This window comes from Lampetra planeri, chromosome 32, assembly GCF_965212315.1.
Source record: "Lampetra planeri chromosome 32, kcLamPlan1.2.h2, whole genome shotgun sequence".
In the NCBI taxonomy this organism is placed as follows: Eukaryota; Metazoa; Chordata; class Hyperoartia; order Petromyzontiformes; family Petromyzontidae; genus Lampetra; species Lampetra planeri.
Window position 1 is genome coordinate 9,041,667 of NC_136138.1, and position 16,762 is coordinate 9,058,428.

Genomic DNA, 16,762 nt, shown 5'->3' on the forward strand with positions numbered 1-16,762 from the left:
TTCGAGAATGAATGTCTGCTAACTGGGTATTTTTACACAGTGTTCAAGTATATGCGCTCGTACCCCAAGGTTACATTTGTCCGGAACTGTGTATACAGCAAAGGCCAGGAATATAACAAATAATGATTGCGTGCACGAGCTACCATTACACTTTTACAGGGTTCCAAAATGCACAACCCGTAATATAATGTAAATATTGATTATCAAAGCAACAAGGGTACCATTTGGCAAAGAGTGGGGAAAACAAATCGTTATATTGTGGTATTGAATAAGGTAATGTGTTTCATAAGGGTTTTTGGATGATAAAACAATTTTTATTATTTGTTCCATCTACGCGGCTTTACCGAAAGACCAAAAGAATAATAAAACAACTTTTAGAAGTGTACAAATAACTTTTCTAGAAACGTAATGGCTTACGAGCTCAGACTTGTTACCGAGGCAGTGATACTGGTATAACCTTCAATAAAAGCTTCATCCAGTATTATATAAAAACACATTTAATGACAATTAATAAACCAAAAATTATTATCCGCAGATTTCCTTGCAACAGTTTTAACATGAAAATGAAATTTGCATTCATTGTAAAAGTATGAACCTGGGACACACTAAAATTAATCTGAGCTAATGATTCTTCTCTCCACTTTTAATAAGTGCCTCAAGCTGATAAGACTAAGCATGCCATTCGACTGTTGGGCCAACTATTGCAGGTACACTGGTGGAATATTAATGAACGTTTCCATAAGATTTAGATAAATAAACAGACTAAACCACAAAGCTTTAACTTCGGTCCGAATGGGTCCCAACAAGCACTGCATGCAAATCAATTATGTAACTATCTTGAAAAAAAAGGGCGTGACATTTTCTTGCCGCCTTGGCAATACCACTTTGCTTTTTCAGATACTGGGCCCTCTGTAGTGAAAACGTGTGGGTTATTCCCCCTTAGCCCACAATGGGCTCTCTCTCCGAAGGCTGTCGACGCCGATACTCACTCACGCACTCCTCCGCAAGTATCCCGCCACAGATGTGTCCACACTGCAGTAACAGCAGCTCACAGCAATGACTCACTTGCCTCAAGATCTTTGTCCTTCGTTCCTAATTGCCTCCCCAGCCATAACCTTACAGCATGCCGAGTGAGCCTGACATTTAAACACCAGATGTTTATATATTTGTTTACCTCCCGCCCCCCCCAATTAAATTCCAGTTGCGCTATCAGCTACATGCCAGGAGAGATCCATTGAGAACTCTCCCTGAGCGGCGCAAACCCCACGTGTTACAGAAGTGGATCCCAACCTCTCATAACATTTGCTTCAGCTCCACCGAACCTCACAAAAATAATATCCAGGGCCTACCTTGGCTCCTCCCACCCTCAACCAGTATATATACAAGGACTGTTTTCTTGGAATTTCTCTTACTTGATACAGCTATCGTGCTGTGACGGTTCCACCTGAAGACGGAGGCTTGTGTTGCCTCCGAAACGTCGTGATTTTTATTTTATTTTTATTTAACGTTTATAAAAAAAAAATACCTACGTGACTTTACCGAAAAAAACCTAAGAATATCTCATAACACTGTCAAGCCTCAGAAAATATTTGCCAAAAACATAGGGTTTGAAAAAATAAATCATAAATGGTCCATGGAACTGCTGCAGATAGGTGATTCACCATCAGTAAGCCACAGGTTGGGGACCACCGTGCTAGAGAATTGCCCTGAAAATGAGTTTCACAGAGCCATGTCTGTGATCCCTTCAATTTATCAAACGCACCAAGAAGCACATATTTCACGCAAAGCTAAAGCAAAATATTCATCACATGGCAGTCAAATCGAACATTGTAATTGTCAAGCTAGAAGTGGGAAAAATCAAAAATAATGTGATTTTGCTGTGCGCTCATGAATCACTGGGCTAAAACCATCAATTCCCTGTACCTGAGAACCAGAGTTGTTCAAACAAGGCTGAAAGAAAATCTAGATTTATAAACCAGGATATCAGTATACAGTGCGCTGACCTCTGAGTCACCCGGAAACCACAGATTACATTTCCGCAGGTAACTGCATTATCACACACACACAAACGGTTAAATTCCTCACCGAGGAACTCACCAGATCTCATCAGATCTTGGAATACAAGCAGGATGCATGATCAACATGCACAATGTGTCGTGATAGGGGACAGGGCTATGTTTAGCACAGCAGAGGGCAGTCCAGCCAAATCCGTTGTTCTGTACAATAACTCCCCATACTCTTAGTTCTTTCGGTAAAGTCACGTAGGTAAAAAAGAAATGAAATAAAAATGAATAAAAAATAAAATAAAAATCACGATGTTTCGGAGCCAGATTTGCTGCATCAAGTGATGCAGCAAATCTGGCTGTGACAGTCCCACCTGATGACGGAAACTTGTGTTGCCTCCGAAACGTCGTGATTCGTATTTTATTTTTATGCATTTTTATTTAATATTTTTTACCTACGTGACTTTACCGAAAGAACTAAGAGTATGAATCCTTGCAGTCACGAAAGCTTCAAATCTAGAAATAACTCCCCACTTTCAGTAATTCCCACCCAGCAGTGGGGGTGGGGCAAGTTACAGCCACGCAAGCCTCATGACCAACAAAGCCAAGGGGAGGCCCCTCATCCAGCAGTGGATTTACAAAAGGGCTGTGCATGTAAAGTAAACCGTTAAATCACAAATAAACTCACCATCACCACACACCATTGCGTTAAAAGTAAATATTCTTTTGTGGGAAGACATTTTTGGAAAAATAGCATTTACTGTATCAATAAATGCCACGAGTGCGCATGCTCTCACTGCGCATTGAGCATTGTCAATGCCATCTGTCGGGATATGTCCGCACTCCAATTGCGGATGGGGGTTTCTCTTGAACGTGTTTGCAGGGTTTTTGTTTGTTTGTTTTAGCCAACAAGGGATCGCAAGCGCACACGTGCCCGCTTTGAGCGTGTCTCCATCTGCTGGTGCTCACTCGCCTCTACAGTTACATGGGGAAGTTCAAAGTCAAAGTTGGTTTCAAATCAAAACGAGCAATGAGGCGGTGCTCATCTCCCATTTACAAGGCCATTGGGGAAATTATACGTTTCTATGGCAGGGGAGAGTCCATCCAAAGGACAACCAATGTATACTTAACAAATTGGTATGCATTGTAAATGCCAAAGAGGGATGATGAGCCGAGTCAACCACCAACCCGGACGTGAACTCGCAGCCTTCCAATGACGAGCCGCTCGCTCCAACACTGAAAACACGTTTTAACATAATTTACATACGAACAAAAACGGCAGCAACTTAATTTTTTAACACTTTGTGGCAAATTGCACAAATCTGATCAACAATTATCAACCAGGCAACTCAATGTCGCACTTTTAAAGCTAAAGAGGCAATCCTTGCATTGTTGTTATGTTCACCATGCAGTGCATCGCCAAGGACGATGACCTCTCTCTTGCATCTGGTGCCGGTAATCCTTCGGCACCCACAAAAATGGTATTCAGGGCCTACCTTGGCTCCTCCCACCCTTAACTAGTATATATAGAGACACGGTTTTCCTGTAATTTCTCTCACTTGATACAGCTATCGTGCTGTGACTGTTCCACCTGAAGACGGAGGCTTGTGTTGTTTCCGAAACGTCGTGATTTTTATTTTATTTTTATTTTACTTTTATTAATTTACATTTTTTTTTACCTACGTGACTTTACCGAAAAAACCTAAAAATATACTTCGGCATCTTATACGGTTGTTATGTTTGGTTCCTGTGAGTTCGCTTGACTTAGCAGGACCGGCATTTGAACGACACAGACACACCCTTCCACAGAGATCTATCACATCACGTGACAGTGGGCCGAGGGTAACTCCTGAAAACCAGCTTCACCGGTCGACACTGGAAACCATCACTTCTAACCCCCACCCCACCCCCAATCTCCTGGCTTGTGTTACTGGACATCTGTGAAAAATAACTTTATAGATCATTAGATTCCTGTAGTATAAATAAATATTCTGCTCCAATTCTGATTCTGTTGTTGTATCTTGAGCCAAGCCTATGTGTCATTGTACGCCACTGTATTTCCAAGACAACAAAACCGGTTTCAATCTAAAGGGCAGAGCACAAGGCGCAACCCATCCAGTTTATTTAGCAGATTGGCCACATCAGGTATGTCCCATTCACTTAAGTGAATAATGCATCGTCCCTCTCCCGTCCAATTCGCCGGCAATCTGTCAGCAGCGCCCGAGTGAGCCTCTCTGGAGGAACGCAGATGGCTCGTCTTTGGTATGCATTTTTTGCAGCCCGAATTTAACCGACGCATTACTTAAAATTTACTCGGTCACACCCCAGTGGGCCCAAGCGAAATGGCACTGTGTGGAATGGCGCTGGTGTGCAAAGGAGAAAAGCATTTAAAATCATTTTTCATTGTCAAACGAATGACCACTCGGCCTGCTCACCTAAAATATAAAATGGATATACCAATGATACAATTCTGTGGCGTAGCATTCAGGTATTACGAAACTATTAGCGATGCCTGTGGTCAAATCATGTGGCCATGTGCTTCATCTCGATAGACATCAAAACCTAAGCAAAGTTGAACCTGGAAAGCGCTTTGAAAAGGTGACCATCATACATAACAGGCCTGGTGTCATATCGGCTGTGGGGCTCTGTGGTGGGCAGCAGAGGGTTGAGCAAAGCTATTGTCGGACTCTACACCTGTGCTCATAAGAATGCCCCCATCTTTAAATCGAATTTACCAACGTGGTGAAGCATGGTGAAATAATTCTAGATTTGAAGCTTTTGTGACTGCAAGGATTCATACTCTTAGGTTTTGTCGGTAAAGTCACGTAGCTAAAAAATAATAATAAAATAAAATAATAATAAATGAAAACTAAATGAAATCACGACGTTTCAGAGGCAACACAAGTCTCCGTCTTCAGGTGGGACCGTCACAGCCAAATTTACCTTGATACAGTAACTTGATACAGTCAATTTGGCTGTGACGGTCCCACCTGAAGCCGTAGACTTGTGTTGCCTCCGAAACGTCTTGATTTAATCGAGTTATTTTCATTTATTATTATTTTATTATTATTTTCCTAGGTGACTTTACCGAAAAAACCTAAGAGTATGGTGAAATAACCCCAACAACCTACATGGTGTAGAGGCCCTCATCCAGCAATGGAATAACATATGGCTGTTCATGTATATTGTGAGTGATTGAAGTATTAACCATTCTAAATAATATTTATTTTAATCGTTATTGTAATAAAATTGCAACTGTTGTTTGCTGTGAATGTTTTACCAATGGGAGTATTTGTTGTGTTCGAATATTACATTTTAAACATTAGATGTGGTTATAATTAGACACTACGGTCCATTCAATAAATACAAATTTGGATTGTAACTGTACAATTTCACTAAAATAGATACTGGTACTAAACTTCAGCGGAAGAAAATATAAAACCTAAACCCTATTACTTACTTACAGGTTCATGGCACATAAGCAACAGTTTTTTGGAAGAAGCTCTTGTTAGGCACAGGTGTCATCAATGTATGTATGTGGAACTTATTTTGCACCGTACATAGCCAAACGTGCTAATCGGAGGTGCGGGGGGGGGTAGAACAAACTAATGCAGGGGAAGGAAAACAAACTTAACAATGTGACTTTTGACAAAACACCAATTACTCCGACTTGTAAATGCGAAACAACAGAATGGCCAGTCTGTCCTTCTCTGGTGGCGCAGGTGGAATGAAACATTGTTTCTTCACCCGAGACTCTCACCACATTACAAATACGGGTAGCACAAACGCCACACTCAGCAACTCAGGTTGACGAACACTCATTTGTACAAGACGCTCTTTTGGAGGTCGCCTTGAATCCCCAACGTAAAACTTCTAGAGGTCAACCTCCTCGCTTTTGAAGTCTGCCTCTTTCTTCGGCAGGAAGCTCAAAAGAACCCAGACCAGAGGCTCCTAAGAAGCATCTCGCACAATCGCTTACGAGCAATTTTTACAAAAATTACACCTATTGCTCAGTTGGTTCAGTGCCCAGTTAAAAAAAAATTCCACTCATTTGCAGACTCTTGCTCTGACCCTGAGGCACCGTCAGATCTGCCAATTGTGGTATGCGACCAACCCAATCCGACTCTTCTGACACCGAGTCGGTGCGAGGTGGAAAAATTTGCGACAAAAGGGAAACCGACCAAAACTCACAACCCGACCTTGAAAAACTGTGAAGTGCAATACAATTCCCTGGTAATGCAGACTTACCAGTCACACAGAGTACACAATACGAGTGGTGAAGTATGCATGCATTCATGAAAACACACGGCGGTTCACGTTACGCTGCGTGCTCACGTACATTGCTGGGTGTTGCATGGCATCGCCCCCGTTTGTAAATTGCTGCAAAAATAATAAAATAATAAAAATGCAGAGCTGGCTTACATTACACAAGTCTGCATTACCGTTGAGGGGGCATCAGGTGTCTTGTATTCACATACAAGGTCTGCCAAAAAAGATGTCCCCAAGCTGAGATCGTGTTGCGACCAAGGTCCAACCAGAAAGGAGTGCCAGAGTGCTAAAGGGAGTTGAAGCAGAGAGCATTACGCGATGGCGCATTGCACCGATAAAAGCCGCCAGCTATATTGCTGAATGTAACCGCTACTACGTGGGCCAAAGTACAACACGAGACTGTGTGCCTTTTCCATGCGAGTGCCTTTCCAGTCATCCGATGGGAACTCGCCCATGACCAAAATTACTCAGGGTGCATTTGAAGGTGAGCAACAGCTAAGCCTGGATGGTGCTTGGGATGGCCAAGCACCATCCAATGTAGTAGTCATAGGCCGCTGCGAGGCTGTGCTACGTGGTGGATACCAGTGGGCAGTGCAAAAAAATCCAATCTGTTCTCGGACATCTATACTACTCTGCCTTCGTAAAAAAAGCATTGAACATTACGGTGAAATGTGGTCATATAACTGCCACAACCTGCATGGCTTAGGAAAGTCCTCATCCAGCAGTGGACTTTACACGACTCTGTGTGAATGTCCACTATCCCATAGACGTATGAGCCAAGGTTTGTGCTTAACAGTCTCGCTTTGAGATGCGATAGAATTTAAGCACGGCACACAGTAAAATGCAAATCCTTACCCTTTAACAGTGGTACTCTACCGGACCCTTGTGAAGACATGGAACGAGTTACAAAACTCACCATATTTGTCAAAAACACTTTTTTCAAGAAGATACATTATATGATGGGTGACGTTATTGGGCAGTGGTCCTTCTTCAGAGCAAAGAGGTGACTGAAGGACCATTGCCCAAAACTTCACCCATTAGACATCGTTTTCCTATTTAGGGCAGTGTTAGTGAGTTGTTATTATTAATGGCGCTTGTGCCCCACTGCCAAAGCAGTATCACATCAAACATATACTTCAACATGGAACTACGATTATTAGGTTGCCCTAGTGAGCCGTGTGCTTGCCTCCGAGTTCAGGACTTGCTGGTTCAAATTGTTCAAATCCGACCTCTGTCCACAAATAACGAAACTTCGGAAACATTACAAAACAAACACGCCGTAGGTTAACTTACATAATCACACCTTTTTAAAAACGGCATTATTCTATTGTGCATTGTACTGTAGTCGGTATAAAAAAAACGAATGAACGTTAATCATTAACTTCTTCTTTAAACACAGCCTAAAAGCTCCACCTACAGTTGACAGATACTTTGCACCGACTGAAATGTAGGGTATGGGCATATAAAAAAACGTAATACACGAAACAACAAACTTCATGACCTGTCTTCACAATGTAAACGTGTCCCTTACGAGCTTACCTGTGTACCGGATGCACAAAACGGCAGAGACATGAGCAATAATGTGTTTGTTTCCACCGTGCGTTTGGGCAAGGACTTCTGCGGCTGTGGTGAGCCAGAACACTTCAGGCTGCAAAGCGTATAGGTTTACAGGGCTCCCCTCCCCCCCCACAACAACCGTGGAGTCAATTAATTATGTATGGCAACATGTGCATGCAACGCCATCAGACAAGGTCGGGGTGAAAAACTAGCCTTCCATCGCAACTGAGCAATGCTTCTGGGTGACAAATACGCACACAACACCACAGAGGCGATGTTCCGGGGGGCTTGCTAGCTCATCCGAGATATGGTCGACAGCACATGGCTATGTGGTGTGGCAATGCCCACAACACCAGAAGTACACACGCACAATATGCCACTGCCTTCAATTAAGGCAGTCTGGGTAAAAGCTTCGGGGCGATTTGAAAAGTACGCAGCGCAACCTGCATTTTCAGTCTCGTTTTATGTGTACACGCGTACAAGCCTCTTGTCAATCCACTGTTGGATGACAGCCTCCCCACGCCATGTCCGTCATGAGGACCACAGTTCACCACACTGGTCAGTGCGGGTTTGGCGTAGGCAGGGAGCATAGACGGAGGATGGTACCGTACAAAAACTAACTTTTTAGCTACACTGCCCCCTGCTGTCCACAACTTTACCCTGCAGCAGCCGAAGATACCCGTTTCAGGTACCAGCCTCAATCCCAGGAGTCTTTGGCTCAACCCTGCTTACTGTCCGAGATCTGCCAAGATCAGGCGCCTTCCAGGTGATATGGTCCTCAGGTCGTTTTACTGAAGTGTACACAATTTCTAAGTGAGGAGTGTGAGTAACCTGCGCCGCCATTCACTCAAGTTTTGGGTTTGGCTCCAGCCTTGAGGGTACAAAGCTCCAAAAATAGCAAATCATCGCCCTCCTTCAATACAATGAGCACTCAGGCAAGGGATTGTCTAAAAACCCACGAAAATTAAACGCCCGTTTACTCAAGCCTCCTACAGAGCCACCTAATACCCCCCCCACCCACAAGTCAAGTCCTTCGTGCCAAATGTGTCATTAGTCACCGGGTGGTGTGTGCAAGGTTCCACGCCGTGTCACCTCACCGCAAGTCCTCCCCGTGCGAGGAGCACCGATTGAGGCGCCATAAAAGTCGTACGGCATGGCTTTTCCGGTTATAGTGGGCGCAGGGGCTTGCACAAAGCGCACATCAAGCATCGCTGGCTGTGCGCAGCACCGGCTTAAAAGCAGCTTTACATACCACAGCGACGCATTTTTGTGCGCGCATGACAACTTTAAAGTGAACAAATCCCAAACAAATCCCAGATGTTTCGGGTTTACAATGACGATTATCCAGTACACTTCACAATGACAAAGTGCATTTCTGGTGGAGAAATATGCGACTGTAAGCCTGTATTTTGTTGCCCTAAATACAAAGTTAATCGTTATTGAAGCACTCGCGATTTTTTTCAGTGTAAGCTGTTGCACCTACTTACACTTGCAAATTATTTAGTTTAAAACGAAGGCTTTCGCGACCAATATCATCCATAAGAGGTTTTTGGATTATTTACGCGATTAAACCCAAAAACCTCAACTATGGATGCAAATTATTTTTTACGGTACATTTTATTACACGCCCTGGTTTGTTCGTAAAGCTAAGGCTAGGTAAATAGATCGATGTCTAAATGTTAAGACTGGGTGAGCAAGCTTAAGTTTTTCCACGAAACCCCTGTACCTACTGACTCGGCTGACATTTCATAATGGCAAGGCAGATGAAGAACAAAAAACTAACAAAAAGTGTGAATGAAAACAAACATTCAGTGCTGTAGTTCCTCAATACTGTGCTACACGATACCCACTTATATTTTAGCAGATTGTAATAAGTGGCCAGGTGTGCACATTAATCTTCAATATCATAAAGACTCATGTCATATAAGAGAGAGGATTTTTACACATTAAAGCTCTATTCTTTTTACAACGTGCAAATTACAACCTCGTACCTGCCAAGCGAATGTTTGACATCACCCTGTTAGGCAAAGTTTGTAATGACTAACAATTTGAATAATGGCTGCAGGACTGCTGAAACTCAGTCAAAGGGAGGAAAGATAAAATATTCATGACAAAAAAAAACACATTGGCTCTTTGCTCTGCAGGACATGACGGCTCACCCATACACCATTACGCGAATTCAGCAGAAATCCTGCTTACTCGCACTCGTTCTATAAATAGGAATCAGGACATCCCTTTTCAGTTGGCTGGGAATAACACATTCCTGCCGAGGGAGCTGGTAGGAACGTTGGATTGTTCGGTCAATGGCCAGGGTCAACGGCGGCGTGGTGTATTCCGCAAATATGGCCGACTGAGGGTGGGCACAAGCCGGCGTGAGTAGGTTAAACGTTGAGTTTTATAAGGGCACCACGGGGTGACCAGCCCCTCCCCACCCAGCCCCTCCCCACCCAGCCCCTCCCCACCCAGCCCCTCCCCACCCAGCCCCTCCCCACCCAGCCCCTCCCCACCCAGCCCCTCCCCACCCAGCCCCTCCCCACCCAGCCCCTCCCCACCCAGCCCCTCCCCACCCAGCCCCTCCCATTTTTGGATGCACGACGGACGGACACAATAATCCCCTGTGGGCTGGTGGAACCAGGTGGTTCCTACCAGTATCAACACTCAACAGGGACCATCTACAAATGCTAGTGCTGGCTAATGACTTTTAATGGACAGCACGAAAATCCTTGTTGGCTATTCAGCCTTGGAAACAAACTATAAAATGTGCATTACATGAAAACCCGCCATCAATCTCGCGAGCGCGGATATGCGAGAGAGCTGCATTTTTTTTTCTCATACGCAAGCAATGTCACGTGAATGCCATCCGACATAACCACGATCCGGTATCATGAACACAGCATCTGGGCGATTACAACGTTAAGCTGCGTCATTTAAAGGGCAGAGAGAGACGGCACTAAAACGGGAGCATTAAGGGGTTGACGTTTAAACAGGAATTTAAATTGCGCTCCCGTGCACAAGCAGCACCCGTAGAAAGGAAATCACCATCACGATGCTAGCAGCCAACGCACTACTGTATATAGCTTTACCATCCTCAAGATGAATTTAACAAAAACACAATTGCAATCGCCGACAAGCCGTACACACCACACACATTGGAGTGGCACACGCCAGGGCAAGAGGACACATATTTCAGACCAACAGGCAAGCAAAGCTGAATTGTAAACGAAAAATTGTGGAAAAACAAGTGTTTCCATGCACACTTTTATTTGCACTCAAAAGTATGAGTACATTCTTTTTGACACGGGAATTAATCAAGTTTGATGTGCTCAATAAAAGTGGGTGGCCTGCATAAAGAATATTAAACGTATCAAAAGGAAGCCACCCACTTTTATTGATCACATCAAATTGTGCTAATTCCAGGGTCAAAATAATAAAATTTCTACTTTTGAGTACAAATAAAAGCGTGCGCATTGAAAATATTGTTTATTACCTTTGTGTTTTACTTGTTGTGTGTACTAGTGTTACTAGTTGTGTTTACTTGTGTGTACTTGTTGAGTACTTGTTGAGTACTTGTTGAGTACTTGTTGAGTATACTCTTTGGTGCTTTCGGTAAAGTCACGCAGGTATAAAATAAATCACGTTTCGGGCGCAACACAAGCGTCCATCATCATCGCTTTCCCACCTGATGACGGACGCTTGTGTTGCGCCCGAAACGTCGTGATTTATTTTATTTTCTACCTACGTGACTTTACCGAGAGAACCAAAGAGTATGGATCCCTGCAGTCACAAAAGCTTCAAATCAAGATACTTGTTGTGTACGAGTTGAGTGTACTCGCTGTGTACACACACACTAGTTGTGTGTGTACTAGTTGTGTGTGTGCACTAGCTGTGTACATTACTTGTGTGTACACACTAGTTGTTGTGTACTAGTTGTGTGTACACACTAGTTGTGTGTGTACTAGTTGTGTGTGTGCACTAGCTGTGTACATTACTTGTGTGTACACACTAGTTGTTGTGTACTAGTTGTGTGTACACACTAGTTGTGTGTACACGAGTTGTTTGTACACTAGTTGTGTACACACTAGTTGTGTACACACTAGTTGTGTATACTACTTGTTGTTGAGTACGTGTTGTGTACTAGTTGTGTACACTAGTTGTTGTGTATACTAGTTGTTGTGTATACAAGTTGTTGTGTACACGTGTAGTGTGTGTACTTGTTGTGTGTACACTACTTGTTGTGTACTAGTTGTGTGTACTAGTTGTGTACTTGATGTGTGTACACTACTTGTTGTTGTGTACTAGTTGTGTACACTAGTTGTTGTGTCTACTAGTTGCTGTGTACTTGTGTACTAGTTGTTGTGTACACGTGTTGTGTGTACACTACTTGTTGTGTACTAGTTGTGTGTACTAGTTGTTGTGTGTACACTACTTGTTGTTGTGTACTAGTTGTGTACACTAGTTATTGTTGTACACTAGTTGTTGTTGTGTACTAGTTGTGTACACTAGTTATTGTTGTACACTAGTTGTTGTTGTGTACTAGTTGTTGTTGTGTACTTGTTCTCGCGCCAAGGATGAAGAGGGCAGCACAGCGGCCGCTCCGGCGCCATGACGATAGAAGCGCGCCTCTCATTGGTCACAGGCTAGCCAGCAACAGCCGCTGTGATTGGACAAGACGTTTGTCGTCGTAGGGTGGGCGTGATCATTCGTGATTTCAAAAAGGGGGGGGGGGGGTGGAATGTCCAATTATTAATTAGTAAAAAATTGTTTACTAAAACGAATAGGAGATCACGATGAGCGCGACCTGAACGATTTTTTTAAAATGATATCTTGAATTGTTACACGAGGCGGCGAGTCTGTGTTGAAAATTTCAGCTCGTTCGGCTTTGTAGATCCCAAGATATTAAGCGTCAAAGTTTCCAAAGAATACAGAAAACACGGAAAGTTCAATAAAAGTGTGTGGGAAAAAGTGCGCGATAATAATAAAAGTGTGCAATAATGAGATGTGGATGAGATATGAAAAAAGTCATTAAAATAACTTGTGTTAAACGTTGGTCCATTTGCCAAGTGAATGTCCCAAAAAAGAGTGGAGCAAACAAATGGCCGTTTCAAACTAACAATGTACTCCGTCGATTTCTTAAGATCAATGATAATTTTTTAACACAAATAATTAAACGCAGAGGCATGCATAATGGACATCTTAATCGGAAAACGCAATTATTGTTGAGGTTAATGGATACAATGACCGGTCGTCAAATAACGCGGCACCCATTTTACATACATAAAGCCATCCCTCCTGTTTGGTGGGCAAAGGGCTCTTATGTTATTTTACATTTTGTATACTTCAACTAAGCGTAAAAAGTACGTATAAGTGTTATATAAATGCAGAGCAATCCACCGCAACAAAGTCTGCATTTTCTTTTTATGACTGTTGTTCTACTGTTACTAAGATACAAAGGTCATTGGGTTCCTGAGTGATCTCACCTATGACAACATGACTAAACGCGTTTCCTGGTCTACCACACTTGTGCAAAACACACACCATCAGTACACACACCACGAGCTTACCATGTCGACATTGATGTACGTGTTCAGGGCCTCCCGATACCGTTACAGGTCACAGTGGTTGTTTGACCACACTTCACCAAACTGGTTGGTGAAGGAGGGAAGCAAGGACAGAGCATAGGAGGGTGCAACAATGTTTTTCTTGACTGCCCTTGACTGCTAACATAGCCCCCACAGTAGGATACAATGCCTGGTTAATACATGGTGGTCACTCATCCAAGCACGATTTAGGCTCAAGCCTGCTTAGCTCCCAAGACCTGAACAGACCAAATGCATTCCACAACATTTGGTCACGGTAGTACAGGATGAAATACACCCAGTAGGCTAGCAGGCAGGTAGGCACATAGCTAATGTGTATCAGCACTTAGAATGAACCATGAATAATTGAAATACAACCATTTACATCATATATTAAGCCAGTAAGAATAATGAAGGTATGAACATGATGCATAGGCTTTAACAATATTAAACACAGGATGTTGGATGGAGGGAAATCAATAGTGTGAAATAGAGGTCATAAGTGGAGATGAAAAAAAATGCTGACACACAGAATATCTGATAGCACATACATAATAGTAACATATTTCCAGGCCTATGCATAGATGGACACTAACACAATGATATCGTATAACCTGCAGTATATATCAACACAGAGCAATAGACAATGTTTATGAACACAATTTGGCTAATCAGCACAAGGACCTTTGCTGTGAACCATCCACTATTGGATGAAGGCCTCCCCAATCGTCATGGTCTATCTTATACAGAAACAATTATCCAGCTTTCTATCTCCTGCATACAAACTGATCTCATTGCTACATTTCCGATTAGCACGGTTGGTTACGTACGGTGTGAAAGAAGTTAAACATACGTACGTACACACCTGGACAACCTCGAGAAAGTTCCTTCACTTTGGTTGTCACTTTGGTATTCTCACCACCGATCATCATGCCTTCCAGCAACGTGACCTGCCCAAGACCACTTTTCTGAACAGCCAATGACATCTCTAACTTCCATATATTCTCAAACCCACATGTTACTCTTCCTTGTCCCCAAGTATAATGCCAAGTGTGAATCTCTCCAAGAAAAATATACAAAGCAGTGGCAAAGTGACTTGGCAGACACGGGAGGAGGGTTTATTGTCCAAAATGTTAGCCATACTCTGTTAGTATGGCTAAATGTTAGCCAGTTACAGTTTTTACTGTCGTAATACTGTTAATAAAACACTAATGATGTTTCAGATTTTGTTGTGTACTCCTACCAAGATACTGTAGATACAGTAATGAAAGACCCACAAAAGCAATACATTACTAATCAAATAACAGGTTAATTAAGAAAACAGGGTTTGCGTTGCTGTCACTGAAAGGGAAGAAAAGATCGCAACGTTTCAGCTGACGGGTCTTAAGGAAACATGAAGCGATACACTAGAAGTTTTACAATCCTGGAAATGGTAAGTGGGTTGAAACATTTAGTTTGATGGCCAGATGGCAAATTAACCAGACACATAAAGGGAAATACACGTAGAGCCCATTTGCAAATTGACTGCTGGATGGATGGGGTGGGCCCTCCACGCTATGGAAATCATCTTGAGGGTTATAGGACAAGGCGGACACAGACGTACAGGACAGCAATGGATTTCGCTGCACTGTTCTCTGCTGCCCTATCATATGGAGCCTGTTAGTCTACATCTTGTTTGTGCATGGTGGTCATCCATCCAAGTACTATTGAGGTTAACCCCTCCTTATCATCCGAGATCTGAGATCGAGCATTTTCTGGCTGATGTGTGAATGTATGTTGAACTTCTTTCGCACAGTACATAGCCAACCATGCTAATCGGACGTGCGATCACCGTCATTAACATGTTTTCGGCATGGCAGTGCTATTCAAGGTGATTTGGTCAAGCGATCCCCAATGGCAAAATGACTCGGCACCACCACACGGCGATCCCATTTACCTGCTCGAAGCCGCCACCTTCGTCTGGATCCATGGGAGGTCCCAGTCGAGGATGAGCCAGGGCCGGCTCCGTGGCTGAAGCAGAGCGGGGTCGAAGCCCCACACCTCCACTCTGCTCCCGCGGCAAAGACTCCGCTTTCCTGTGCTGCTGCGGGCTCGGCCTTACCACCGACGTCGCCGTCGGCTGGGCCAGGGCGGCAGTGGTTGTCGTGTTGGTGGTGGTGGTGATGGCAGCGGTGAGCGCTGGTGGTGGTGGTAGTGGCGCTGGGTCCAGCTGGGTCGGTCCCGAGCCCCGTTTGCCGGTGCCGCTGCTGCGCGGCCTCATCTGCTGCAGCACCCGGTTGAAGGCGGTCTGCCGATCTTGGGTGCCCGCCGTGTCTTCATCGGCCGTGGGTGGCACAGCCGATCCATCCCGCTCAGACCTCTCGTCGGACTCCTCGCAGTCCGACTGCTGCAGCAGGTGCTGCTGGGAGTCCGAGCCGCTTCCGGGGGCGAATCCTACCCCTCGGCGGGTGAGAGGGGACGCCTCGGCGAGACTGGGACCCGTGGCTTGGGCCTGAGCCTGGCTCGGAGTCTCCAAAATCGGCGTCGGTGTCACCCCGCGGTCTTTTGAGCGCTTCCGCGGCTGAAAGAGCTGCTTGAAGCCCTGCCCGAACAGCGTTGCTCCTGCAGGCCCTCCTCCTCCACCACCACCAGCAGCTGCTTTCCCACCAGAAGTTGCAGATCCTCCAGAAGATCCGGCGGCTGCTGCTGATGCTGTTGATGCTGTTGATGCTGATCCAGCTCCACTTGCTGCTGCCTCTGACCCTGCCGCCGTGTCCGGGTCACTGGGCACGACCTCTCCTCCTCCATGGCCCAGCTCGGCAGAACGAAATCGCTTCATGGCCCCGAAAAGCCACTTCGCCTCAACTTTTGAGCCTCATTTAATGTTAATGTCGCCTCATTTAGGAGCTTACTTTTTCCTTCGTTTATCTCCCCGTGGGTGTGTGTGGGTTTTTTCTCTCTCGCTTTCTTTCAATGGTAATTATTAACCAATTCACCTCGCCTTCTTTGCCTGTGTAAAGGGCTGCTGCCACCTACCTTACCAACCCTCACGATTTAAGACGCGTGGAAATGCGTGTCAAAGTGCAACTTAAATGTACAAATAATGGAAGTCTCCTTTATGGCGAGAATCAGTTGTCTTAAAAAAGCTATTTTGTTAGTTTCAGTTTAGTTTGTTTTAGTTCAGCTAATTCTAAGGAGCCCGTACTTTAAGTTAAATCGCTACAGTCTGTGGTAGGTGACGCTCTTTATACGCCAACAAACCAACCTAACTATATTAACAAGTTGATAATTTAGTACTCTTAATAAGCAGCTCTGCAAGGAGAACACAAATAAGCACAGGAACAAGAAGAAAGCAAATTAATAACACGAAACACAATC

At 44.2% G+C, this 16,762-nt stretch overlaps 1 protein-coding gene across 1 annotated transcript in view; it reads right to left on the reverse strand.

The window, feature by feature from the left end:
- The window catches only part of LOC144729409 (transmembrane and coiled-coil domains protein 2-like), a 52,461-nt gene that overhangs the window by 35,218 nt on the left and 481 nt on the right, over nucleotides 1–16,762 (reverse strand). Inside the window, exon 2 of the mRNA XM_078609678.1 lies at nucleotides 15,342–16,696. Within this exon, the coding sequence (XP_078465804.1) occupies nucleotides 15,342–16,223 (882 nt within the window). The 5' untranslated portion in view covers nucleotides 16,224–16,696. The remainder of the gene's footprint in view (nucleotides 1–15,341; nucleotides 16,697–16,762) is intronic.